Raw genomic sequence first — 13,718 nt, forward strand, 5'->3', positions numbered from 1 at the left:
TACATTTTTATTATTTTTGTTACATTTGTTTTTATTTATTTTATTATTTATTTATTTTATTTTATTTGTTTTATTTATTATTATTATTCTTTATTCTTTATAATTTATTATTACTTTTTATTATATTTATTATATATATGATAATAATAATAATGTTACAATTTATTTAACGAAGAATTTTATCGTATTTAATTTTGGAGTAATATTGGGATCATTTTGGAGTTATATCCTATTTTCTTTTAATCGAGGTTTTTAAGAAAGGGAAGAATGGGATTTTTAGAGAAGAAAAATCAATTATTAAATATATTAAATCAATTTAGATAATCATTGAGACTTTTATATTAACTAGATTAAAATAACTGCGTAAAATATGTCACGAAAAAAATGAATATGTCGCATATCTCATGAATAAAACGCGAGGACTGGATTCAATGGATCGTTATTTATTTTATTTTATTTATTATTATTATTATTAATTGTATTATTATGTTTTATTATTTATAATTTATTATTACTAATAATTTTATTATTACTTTTTATTATATTTGTTATATATATGATAATAATAATGTTACAATTTATTTAACGAAGAATTTTATCGTATTTCATTTTGGAGTAATATTAGGGTAATTTTGAAGTTATATCCTATTTTCTTTTAATCGAGGTTTTTAAGAAAGGGAAGAATGGGATTTTTAGAGAAGAAAAATTTATTATATTTCTATTTAGATAATCATTGAGACTTTTATATTTCATAAATTAAAATAACTGCGTAAAGTATGTCACGAAAAAAATGAATATGTCGCATATCTCATGAATAAAACGCGAGGACTGGTTTCAATGGATCTTTATTTATTTTATTTTATTTGTTTTATTTATTATTATTATTATTATTAGTTGTATTATTATATTTTATTATTTATAATTTATTATTATTAATAATTTTATTATTACTTTTTATTATTTATTTTTATATTTGTTATATATATGATAATAATAATGTTACGATTTATTTAACGAAGAATTTTATCGTATTTACTTTTGGAGAAATATTGGGGTAATTTTGGAGTTATATCCTATTTTCTCCTAATCGAGGTTTTTAGGAAAGGGAAGAATGGGATTTTTAGAGAAGAAAAATCTTTATTATATCAATTTAGATAACCATTGAGACTTTTATATTTAAAATAACTGCGTGAAATATGTCACGAAAAGTATCACATATCTCATGAATGAAACGCGAGGACTGGTTTCAATGGATCCTTTCGGGAACGCGCGGTTGCCGGTAATGGTCTTCCCGATATCGGAGCAGAAGCGTAACGCGATTATACCCGGCGCGCCTCGTAACACAAGGGAATACAACGTGTAATTTCCGTCGATGGTCGATAGAAAGCTGAAAGAGCCTTTGCGAGATCGACCGACCCTTCACTACCCGTGTAATGATCGGGCCGACGCGCCGTTCGATCCATCGTTCTTGATTCCCGATGACGGGAAAGTGTTTGGGATGCGCCGAATGCATCTTGATTTCCCGTAACTATCGATGGCCAGCAAATCGCCTCGTCGTTCATTAATTCGTTCTAACCCAGATAGCGCCGATCAATGTTTCGATACGTCAAACAAAGAATAATCATGCATTAATACGCGCGCAATATTACACGTGTATTAATATTTTAAGGCGATTTTAATCGAACTATCGAGCGAGCAAATTGAACGGGTACTCATCCATCATTGGATTAGAAATAATTACGATGCGATTTACGTAATAATGAGCGAGTGCGAGTATCTGTTTCCTGAACGAGGTAAACGCGGTCGATCAAGATCCGCAAGATTGGTTGAAGAAGAAGAGCCTCGGAGCGATTCTCTCCAGTGGACTTGATGAAATGACTGAAATCTCCCTGACCCACGTCGACTTGCCTCTTTGCTGTTTCTCTCTCTTTTTTTCCTCCTCTTTTTTCGCCTTCCTCTTTTTTCCGCCAGCGCTTTCAATCGGACGAGCCCGCGAGGTGAAAAAAAGTATCGTATAAACTTCCGCCAGCGCTCATAACGAGGAACAGCGATATTTTATTGCTAGACCGGTTGCAATAAACGTTGACACTCGTCCCATCGACTCGTAGAGCGCACGCCGACGAATCCCGACTTGTATTTCGATTGCGGTTCTTTTACGACTTGCATAACTCTTGAATATCCTGTCGATTGCTTCCTTAATGATCAGATTTAGGCGACGTATTATGAGGAGCTCTCGTCTGTAGGCATGAGTCGCGTCGCGATTTAAACTTAGAAGCGAGGTGCATATAATTATTTATGAGATCTTAGGCTGAATAATCGAGTGATTAAACTCCTCAATTTTTCGATCAATATTTCATTTTTATATATTATTTTAATGTTTATAATTAATTTTTATAATTAATAAATCGTTATACGTTCTTGTATCTAATATCATATATATAATTATTTATGTGTTTGTACTATTATTTATTATGTGTTTTATTATGTATTCTCTTATTTGCGAGATTGCACGTACAATTTATATCACTCGAAATCCTTTAATTATTACTGTTATATTCCAAGCTTATTTGCTGCCACGTTTCTTGGCGGGCAAATTTACGATTGCACAAAGGCGCGTACTCGCGTACACGCATTATGAAACTGTATTTGTCCAGCGTTTGAAACTGGCATTATTTATGCGTCAATCTAACGGAGGACGGATTTATAATGCAATTATATATGGCGGAGAAAGAGTGTGCTCGCGATAAAAAGCCGGTTACGTATCCCAACGTGGAGAGAAGCTTACTGATATAAAGTGGAAAGTAAGAGACCAGATCTCTCTCGCGCGCGGAATAAATAACGAGATATGCGCGTTAACGCATAAATCTAGTTTTACATTTGCTTGTAACGCGCGATCAAACTCGTGACGTATGATACACACACGCGTGAGAGAATTACGAGGCTCCTTCGTCGTGTTGTTACGCACCGCGTGTTTAACGTTATTAGCGAAAGGAGGGAGGGGGAGGGGGGGAGGAGACGCAATTAATTTCCCCGACAAGTACGTTCTTGGCACTCAAAAGTGCCTGCGATAATTATTAAATGAATTATGGCATCGAGCGAATGCTGAAAGATGATTTTTGCAATTAAATCGATTACTCGTGATTTTAATGTCAGCTGGCCATCAGGCGTCGGCCTTAATCGATTGCACGCCCGAAGATATCGTTCGACAAAATGGGCGGACCTGTACACGAGATAATGATCTTTGGATGATTTTCTAATCGCCGGACCGAGAGTCTATGCGGAAAAGTGGATAGTTAAATTTGATATTAACTGTATCTGATCGCCCTTACATCTTGCAATTTTCTCGGATATGCACTGAGAAAAAAAATCTGGTTGCATTAATTAGAATTCTGATAGATTCAATCAGTATGTCTGTTGGAAAATGAACGAACCAGAATTCTTGTAGGAATTACCAGAGGAATCTGATTAATTTCTTCCTGTTAAATTTAAATCTGATTAATTTCCTCCTGCCAAATTTTCTGGTTAATACCCATGGTTACTTTCGATTTAATGTCAATAGTAGGTTTTTATATACATTTCATGGCAAATATTTAATACGAGTAAAGTTAAGAGTGACTCGCCGTCTAACGACAAGCAAAGAAGTTAAAGCAACAAGAAATTTTATAGATTCGGCCAGAAAATACTAATCAAATCCTTATAGTAAAATTTATTAAACGTTCTAATTATAAAAAATCGAGTCTTATCATGATAACTACACAGAGAAAAATATCATTCTACTGCCAAGAAAAGCGATTATTCAGTTTATTTTTCTTTTTTTAAGTAATAGTTTTCTTCAACAAAGAATATATTCTTGATATTAATCTTAAAATATACTCATCACAAGTGCTAGAAAATTTTATTATCATACTCAAAAGAAAAATTTATTTTTTCTTCAAGAATATTGTAAAGTTGTATTAAAGAAAAATCAAACTTACTTTACGTCAATTCTTATAATAAGCAAACCAAATTTTTGTTTTAATTTAATATTCTTGACTAAAATATTGCACTTACTAAAATTCAGAATATATTCAATTAAATTTAATGCTTGTGGTAAACTTATGATACATTTGCGGATATACAAACTTATGATATCCTTAAAATAAATAATACTCACTTGAATACAGTATACATTTTTCTCTGTGTAGAAATTCTCGTTTGACCAAAATGCCTTCAGTCATATACGTCTTGTTGGTACAATCAAGCGATTTTTCTCAGTGCGTTTTTCACATTATTAAATATACATTAGCAATTTTTGTATTTTATAGTGAATTTGAAGATGGGTGTAGATTTTTTCCTCGCGAAAATGCTACGAGAATTTATCGTTTAATTTCTCATGCGACTTTGAATACCTCATTGTTAAGCCTCCATTATCCTTGCAGTCTTTTCTCTAGCGTCCGCGATTGGAAAAAAACATCTGGTAGTTCTAGGACATCCCATGTAACTACATAATTGGATGAAATTACAGTTGTTGTTATCGCACTTTATAATAAGTGCTGAGACCCGTTGCCAGCGGGAATTCGTCATTTCGTGGCCGTCGAGAAATATGCGAGGCGATCCTTCGCGCGGACAAATAAGACCCCGTCCACCGTGGACGCGTACGTACAAGACACCTGAGATCCTTGGCATCGCGACACGCACGTTCCACGTGCCAATGAAGATCGGTTGGATTCCGATCATGTAACCTCGCGCGACACCTTTCGTTTACGATCGATCGGACAGAACATGGAAACATGTGGTTTATCGGAGAAGAGTGATCTCGCACTGCGCGATGGCTAGTAATGTTCGCAAAATGGAGCAGCAGTTCCGAGATAACAAATGAATGGAAAAACACACGTTGAAAATGTGCATAATCTTATCAGATGTATCAATATTTGATAGAAATATTGACGTGAATAAATCCTCTTAATGTTAATAGAATTCTTCTGAAATTTATGCGAAAAGCGATTGAAAAAATATTATTATGTATCGATGAATAAAGGTGAGAAATGCATGACGTGAAATATCACGATGATCGCGGAAAATTAATTAAGAGTCGAGTAATGGAAATTCCAAATTATCCCTTACATGTGGGAAAATCAAACAGGATTGATGAAACAAGAGTCGATCAACGTGTAAATAGCAATTTCCATCCGATCGATAGGTCACATGCACGTTTCATTCCGCGATTATCGATATTAGACCTCCCGCATTTAATGTCATGGTAATCTCTCGTTTAATGCGAACATGATTGAGCAATCGATTAATTAACATTGTATTTTTATTGTACATCGCAGCGAGAAAAAGCACGCGAAATAGATTCCCAGATTGAACAGCGCGAAAGCCAACATTACAAATCGCTGATCGTCAAGCGACTGATTGAGTTTGATTCCAGGATGGACTGCGTCTACCGTAGAAATTCATCTGATTTATGCAGTAATTCATGTCAATTAGCACTGCGATTAATTAACCGGCTCGATGATCGCGAGCGCAAAAATCTAAGATCCGTTTCCTCGAAATGATGCGCGATTTATCGCTCGAGCACGAGCCGCTATTTATATACGACAATTGAAATGTTACTTAATTCGATTTTATCATTCTTTGTACATGAATCTTATACTTTCTCGACCGATGCTTAATTAATTTCCGAGTTAATTAAGTCTGGACGATGGACGAAACTATCGCCAAGTGCGTTCTGTCACATGATCTATGCTAATTAATATGTTTTACATGCGAATGCGTACTCATAATTTTGTACTTTTTTCGTGCGACATTTTTAAATAATATTAATACACGTGGAGAAATCAAATTAATTAATTAATTAATACTGGAATTGATTGAAGATATTGAGTGTCTAAAATCTACTCTTTTTAATTTTCTTTTTTGACATCTTCCGTAAATGTATGAAAATATTTTAAGCAAAAGTAATTTAAAATATTAGCTTTAATAAAATATGACTTTTAATAATTTAAAATATTACCTTTAATAAAAGAATTTAATTTAAATTATTTGTAAGATTAAAGGAAATTTTCAAAACTAAATTTCTTTAAATCTTATAAATAATTTAAATTAGGTTTTTTCTATTTTAAATTACTTTTGCTTAAAATATTTTTATAGATTTATGGAAGATGTCAAAAAAGAAAATTAAAAAGAGTAGATTTTAGACACTCAATATCTTCAATCAATTCCAGTATTAATTAATTAATTAATTTGATTTTTCCATGTGTATTAATATTATTTAAAAATGTCGCAAAAAAATATTAAAATTGTGTATTTTATAAAACATAAGATAAACTAATTTCAGAATTTTCTCTTTTATATTATACGGTACAAAATTATATTTTTCTAGGGCGATAAATAATTCTCTACACAACGCACGATACGCACGATTTTATGCTTGATTGAAGAAGAAAGAATATAAGTATAGAAAGTATGAGAGTTATAAGGTAAACAGCGTAATAAATACATGTTAAAATCTCGTTCATTACTTCAGTTTTAAAAAATGTCAAGATTTATTACCTTTAATTTAAATATTAATTTAAATTCACACACTACTGGGAACTGTCGGCACGCATACTCGGCCAATGTATCGACGACTTTGACATGCGACAAGCTTCTTCGCTTAATGAACGGCGCTTGGTGTTTTTTTCGAAAATTTTTCTTATCCAAGCTGGTTGGCAAACAGCTTTTCTCATTTTAAGGAGGACGTTAGACGCGACGTGCGTTTCGCACGGTGAAATTACGTGCTCGCGATCACTTCCGTGTTACTCGCTAATTAATTCATTTAGCCGCAAATTAACGGTTCGACAAGCGAATAATTAATTTGGCATTCTACAATTATTGTTGACAACCGAGAGTATCTCGCACAACTTTATCTTGCCTAAAAAAAAAAGTTAAGACTGTCGAGACTTTCTTCCGACGATCAGTCATTTTCACAATAAAGTCTCTACCCGCAAGAACTCTAGTTTCATATAAATTACCCTCATTTTCTTTTATATAAATTTTAAATAAAATCCACAAAATTTTAAATAAAAATTGTACTTAACATTTTACTTGACGAGCACATAAAATTACATATCCTTGCATTATATTTACTAATTGAACATGGTTAATTATTTAGCACTTGAAGTCGTAAATAACACGATGGTCGCTGAGCGATTTTCGCTATCAATATCAGCGGCCGGCGAGTGTTAATTTATTGTTTTCTAGCAACGTCAATCTCGCTGATTGTCGTTATCATCAGCTGACAGCCGGCCCACGCGGAGGCGAGAGAAAATTTTCCAGACGCGTCTAATCATTACGCGCTACAAGAGCTATCTCGAGCAGGAAGAAAGCGCACCGCTAGAAGCGCGACGTGCTTTCACATAAATATCCGCTTGATAAATGTACCGGCCGAGGCGTTATGGATGGAGAATATTAGAATGGCACATGGCGATGGGGCCGCGCTCCATTGTAGGTGTATAGCGGAGATTAAACGCGATTCCAATCAGGACGATTCACGCGGCCGCGCTTCCGCGTCCTTGGACGGAAACGTTGCGCTCGATCCATCAACAATTACGGCGATTAAAATTCGTAGGGTTGCACGAGATACCAAGATTAGTCTTGATATTGTCTTGTCTTGTCTTGAATTTCAAGACAAAATCAAGACAAGATTTTTAATTAGTTATCAAGACAATACCAAGACTAAGACTGTCAAGATTATTAGTCTTGTCAAGATTATTGATTCTCAAAAAAACTAAAATATTTATATTTATAAATGAAAAAAAATCAATATACGAATTTCAAAAAATTTTATTCAATAAAAACATTTATATTGATAAATTTAAAAACATTTAATATTAATACTATATAACATTTTTATAAATTAGAAATCAAACTCGCAAATTTTAGACATTAAAGAGCATTTCACCCAGGAATTGATGCACATTAGTGCTTTTAAAGACTTTGTAATCTGGTTCTATTTTTTGACATAGTCAGAGTTCCTATTGAGAAAAGTCTTTCTATTGGCACGGACGAGGCAGTTGAACTTAAAATGTCTCGAATCATTTTTAACAATGTGGGATAAATATGAACTTGCTTTTTTTACCGCTCCAAAATATTTATATCTGCACATTTCCTTGGAGTCTGTAAATAATTATTAATTTCTGTTTTCCATGAAACAGTAAATGTTTTTTTATGTAAATAAACGGCATTTATATCGATTACATAGTAATAATTATAATTAAAATATAATACAATAGTAATAATTAATTCAAATTATATTACAAAAATTATGTTAAATATTATTTAAATAATTTTTTAATATTAGATAAAAAATTGTTAATAAAATCGAGACAAGACAGTACAAGACGAGATTTTTGCTACCAATATTCACTCAAGACCAAGACAAGATTTAAATTTTTGAAATTTTCAATTCTAATACAATATTTTTACGAATATTGTCTTGTCTTGGGTCTTGTGCAACTCTAAAAATTCGCGTGAACAATCGGCTGCGCGAACGGGAAAGTCTCGTCGCTTTGTTGACTCGTTCGTCAGGGTGCGAAAGATACGTCCAGAAATAATCCGCGATATATAAGGTGTACGGATGTAATAAATTCCCGCTTAATAAAGCGGTGATTATAATTGGTCTTTTAATTTCGCAGCATTCAATATTATCAAATTGCAAATTAATAATATTCTTCGAATTTCTTATTTTTAATCTTTTCGACGATATATTTGTATCTAAATAATTTTAAATGCGGATACAATTAATAGTTTATTAAAAGGAAAGTTGAGAGATGTTTAAAATAGGGTGTCTATTGCTTGTAAAAAGAGGAATGTCTGGAATTCTCAGGAATTTTTTTAAAATCAAGGAATGCTCGGAATGTTATTGAGATTCGAGGAATTTCTTCAAAAAAATCCTTTCTTTGTCAGCAAGCCAAGTGAATTATGTGTTTAAAATATATTATGAATATCTATACTTATTTATGTATTTACTTTCTTACAAAATATCTAACAAAATACTGAACATAAAGTACAAGTTTTTTATATTTATGTAATTTTTAGTGATAAAAGAAATGAAAATTTTATGTAAGTTTTTTCTTAGTTTATTTACAAATACAGCACTTGAAACTTTAGAGGCTCTATGTTTTTCCTTTCAATAAAAAATTAGAGAGCGTAATAAAAAAATTTATTTTCGAAACTTGCACCAAAAAATCCTTAAATTATTATCCTTAAAATATTTATTTTAACAAAAAATCCTTAAAATATTTATTTTAAATATTTTGTTTATCTGTAATTTTGAACAGAAACTCCTAAAAGATTAGGGAATTTTCAGGAATTTTTTTACAAGATTGAATATATATAGATACTCTGTAGAGAGACTTGGAAAAATTCATTTCGCGTTTTAGATAGTCACAAAATTTCACGGCACGTGCAACTCACTCCCACGTGGCGAATTTGTACAATGGACGTAAAGGTCAAGCTTTCGAACATGCTCATTGTGTTAACGGTTACAGTCGGATTATCCGCGAGACGAGTTCCTAATTGCTTTATGAGCGTATCCGCCAACGCCGGGATTAACCTGTTGGAATGGACTGGTCCCCGTGGATAGATCAGGGTATTTCAAAGCCGCCGGAGAGATTGGTCGCTGATAATAATAAACGGGTTGACACGTTCGAGACAGTTATATCCCGGTATCCCACGCAACGCCCGGCTGCATTTGGCCCGCGGCGAACAATGTAACACCCGCGTAGGAACAATGGGAAGCTCGTGCTCGCGATGATTGATCGTCCAGCTGGATGCATCCTCCACCATCGTCCTATCCTGGTGGCTCTTCGTCTTACGCGATGGACATCGCGCATGTCGTTGTCTTGATGAGTCTCGCTAAACTCGCTGGTTAGGCTAACTGCAACGGCAGTTTGCATACGCATGGTTGCCTATAAATTTCGCTCGCTCGTTGGAGGTAGTTGCGGTTCCAAGACTCCCCCTGTTTCTCCCCTTTACCGAGTCTCCATAATTATTTCCTAGCTCGCAAGACTTTGACTGAAGACTTTTCTTTTCGTCAGTTTTAATCCTTCCAATTTCCAATAGCTTTTATCTTTTTTTTCTTATTTGATTCTTCGATCGAGTTTGATCAGAATTCCCGACTGGATCGCAAATCGTCTTTCTCGATTTAATCAAGCTTATTCTTTCCATCCGGTATAATTTGATACGTCGATACGACGGCTAAAGAGTCGGTTTCGTCCGGTCGCGGCTGTCTCGTGCGTATCGAGATCGCGTGGGTCGACTGCATCGAGGGACTTATGCAAATTCAATTTAACTCGCCTGTGCAGCGAAAGAGAGCTAGTCAGTCTCGGCTCGGAGATTCTACACATGTATACTTTGGCGTGTTATTATTGAGAGAAAAAATTATTATGCGTGTGTGGACTGTGACTTTTCATGGAATACAGCTTTTACATTATTATTAGATATAATAATCTTGACTTTTACATTATTATTAGATGTAATAAGGTTGGCCTGTTTAGGATTCATCCACTATTTTCCATCAGCATAGGGAGAATATTATTTATCAAAGGGATCTTGAGGGATGTTGTTATCATGATTTGTCGGTATCGTTTTTGTGGAAGCCGAGTCGAAAGTCAGTATGCAGTGCATTCCTTTGATCAGCAAGCGGCTATTTAGCGGTTCTTCGTGACATTTGGTATTTCCATTGAGCGAGATTCCAATATTGCTCTGTAATCTATGACTGTATTAAATAATTAGGTGTAAGGTCTGAATAGCTCAGTAGTTTAGAGCTATTATCCGGAAAGCGAAAGACTCGAGTTCAATTCCCGATCCAGCCACTTGCATCTCACATATTTTCTAGTCTGTAAATATTGTTCTCTAGCAATTATTTGTTGGGCTGAAAAATGTATGAATACACATTTTTAGGATATGCGAATGGATTCTGCTGCTTGTTGATCAAATGAAGATAAACACGCCTGATCCTCACATACATACATCTCTACCTTTATTTGGATTACTAGATACTATTTGATTCAACTTAACGAAAAATTATATTTCGGGTGTGAATCCAGTAATTTGCTATTTGAAATTAATATTATAGCATGTTATTCGGATTTACACTCGAAATTAATTTTTATTTTGCACTAAATAAATATTAAAATAAAATTGATTAGACTTGATGAAAATTTAATTTGAAGGTTAATTCGGAGAAATTAATATATTAAATTATAAATAAAATATAAATTAAATTATATAATTCGGGAAAATCAATATTTAATGTAATATTAAATATATATTAATTTCTCTGAATTAACCTTCGAATTAAATTTTCAAGTTTAATCAGTGTTAATATCTATTTAGTGCAAAATCAATTTTATATCTTTCTTATATAATTTTAATTACTTTTATAATTCATACTTTTATATAATTTTAATTACTTTTATAATTTAATTTATATTTTATTTATAATTTAATTTATATTTTCATATAATTTTTAATTTTAAATATAATTCCTTTTATATATATATTAAACGCATTTTACAATCTTGACGAAGATGTGTATGCATTATATTCATAATGACAGCGTGTGAGAGTGACTTGAAGAGAGAAACAAAGATGCGATTGATAGCTAAGTAAAACGAGAAAGCAAGAGAGAAATGCACGTTGAAATCGGTTCGTCTTAAGTCGCGGCAGCTGGTCGGTTCCCTCATTTTATCTCGCATGACGAGCATCAAGGACCGCCAGCCTCTCTCGTGTAACCGCTTCATTATATGCGCCATTTTAAAAATACGTTCCGCTGGTTAACTGTACGCGTGAAATATCCGCGCAAAGGTTACTCTCTATCGTCGACAAGATTTTGCGAGTTTCTCTTCAGCCTCGATCGAGGGTGCTTATGTTTGAGCGATGCTGACTTGTCGTAAAGTTTCCTCTTTAAACTCGTCAAACATGCATACGGCGATGTTATTTTCACGAGTTAGATTATATTTTGCCGAAGAAAAAAAAAGTGTCGCCTGGTGAAAAAGATTATCTCTCACGACGTAACGTGTTTTTAACGCTTGAAATTTCCGATTGTCTTCAGGAGGAAATTGGCGAGATAATCGAATCGGCTCCAACGACTTCGCTTCACATCGCGGATGAACCAAAGTACTCGACTCAGCCCGAAAAGTCGTCCAATTACGCGAATGAACCGTTCACTCCGAGATCCTTGCCGGCCGCGAGGTCGCACGGCTTCGTAAGGAGACAAAATTCGTTGACGAGGGGTGAGGATATCGGCGATTGGTCGAATAATATCCTCGCGGAATTCAATAGCATAATCGCCAAGGAGATCAGCGAACTGACCAAAGAGAAGAAGAAGGAAGCCGACGACGACGTCCGGGTGATACAGTACAAGGAGCTGCTGAACGAATTCGGGTTATCCGACAGCGAGAATTCCGATCGAACGTCCAGCGGCGAGCATCAGCCTCCTCAGGACGAGGGGAACCTTCGGGATCGCAGAAACGGACGACTGTTCGTCGACGACGATTGTCGCTGCCTGCTGAATTCCGATTACGATGAACCGCACGATCGAGTGATCCCGGAGAACAGGAAGAGCGACAGTCTGCCGGAGAACCTGCAGGACATCATCGGCAAGCGTGGTCGGTTTTATACCACGGATGGGCTAAGTTCCGACTACGACGAGCCCAGCAATTGCCTGCCGATGAACTCGATCAGGAGCCAGATCGATCGAATCACCTCTAGTCTACCGTCCAAGCTGGAGCGCGGGCGCGCCCCGCAGGACGCGCGATTGAATCCTTGCCATGCACCAAAGACACCTGTAGGATTAAGCTCGAGGACCAATGAGAGTATCGGCGTGGACATCGGGAGATCGTTGAAAGGCGCCGAGGAGGAGCCTGAAGAGGCCGGCGCGAAATTGCCGCCGCGACAGCGATCCGAGAGGAAGATAAGTCTGCCTGTCAACTTGACGAAGCGTAGAAAGGCAACGCGCCTGCAGAGGCTCCGACGTGGCACGGACGATCAAGAGACGATGGATCCCGATTACGACGATGTCTTCGTGAACGAAGAGTTCAACGGCAGATCCAGATCCTTGGACAATCGCGTGCCAAAGTCGGCGCCCGTGACGCCAACGGAGGAAAAGAAGCCGCCGTTCTCCAAGTTGCTGAGGAAGCGGCATATCTCGATGTTTCACGAGAACTCGGACGACGTTGTCCTGGTGAGCGTGTCCTCGCTGCCGGATCAGGATCTGTTGCATCTGAGAAGCGGCAAGGTGAACTCGAAGGAAACGTTAAGCAAGAAGAGGGCGGTATCGCCGCTGACTCTACGCTCGGATATTACTGCCAAGAGACTGTCGGAATCGGACAGAGACGTCAGGCAAGTTAGTCCGGTAGACTTGAAGAAGTTCTCCCTAGTGCGACCATGGGGCAACGACGTCGCGATCAGCTGCGACTTGCCCGAGAATGACGACATCGAGGAGAATTGTGGGATCGAGAATGGTACCCTCGCCAAATTGGAGCACGTTGACGTGAAGAAGATTATGGAAGAGCAGAACGCGAGAGCGGGATCCGTAAGTTTTAATATTTAATATTTCTATGATTAATTATTCCGTTATTATCAATGTTGAAATTAATTATACATTGCTTGTTATTGTAACATATACGCATATACGATGCATATGGACGAGATTTCAAATATTTCAATTGTAATATTTCAATTCGTGAGAA

The 13,718-nt window shown here is 35.6% G+C and overlaps 1 protein-coding gene across 2 annotated transcripts in view; it reads left to right on the forward strand.

Moving 5' to 3' along the window:
- The window catches only part of LOC105248612, a 277,209-nt gene that overhangs the window by 76,970 nt on the left and 186,521 nt on the right, over window positions 1–13,718 (forward strand). For both annotated transcript variants that reach the window (XM_025409500.1, XM_025409506.1), the window contains exon 3: window positions 12,080–13,561. In XM_025409500.1, coding sequence (XP_025265285.1) covers window positions 12,080–13,561 — 1,482 coding nt within the window. The remainder of the gene's footprint in view (window positions 1–12,079; window positions 13,562–13,718) is intronic.

Source organism: Camponotus floridanus, unplaced genomic scaffold (genome assembly GCF_003227725.1).
Source record: "Camponotus floridanus strain SB8 unplaced genomic scaffold, Cflo_v7.5 scaffold10, whole genome shotgun sequence".
Lineage (NCBI taxonomy): Eukaryota > Metazoa > Arthropoda > Insecta > Hymenoptera > Formicidae > Camponotus > Camponotus floridanus.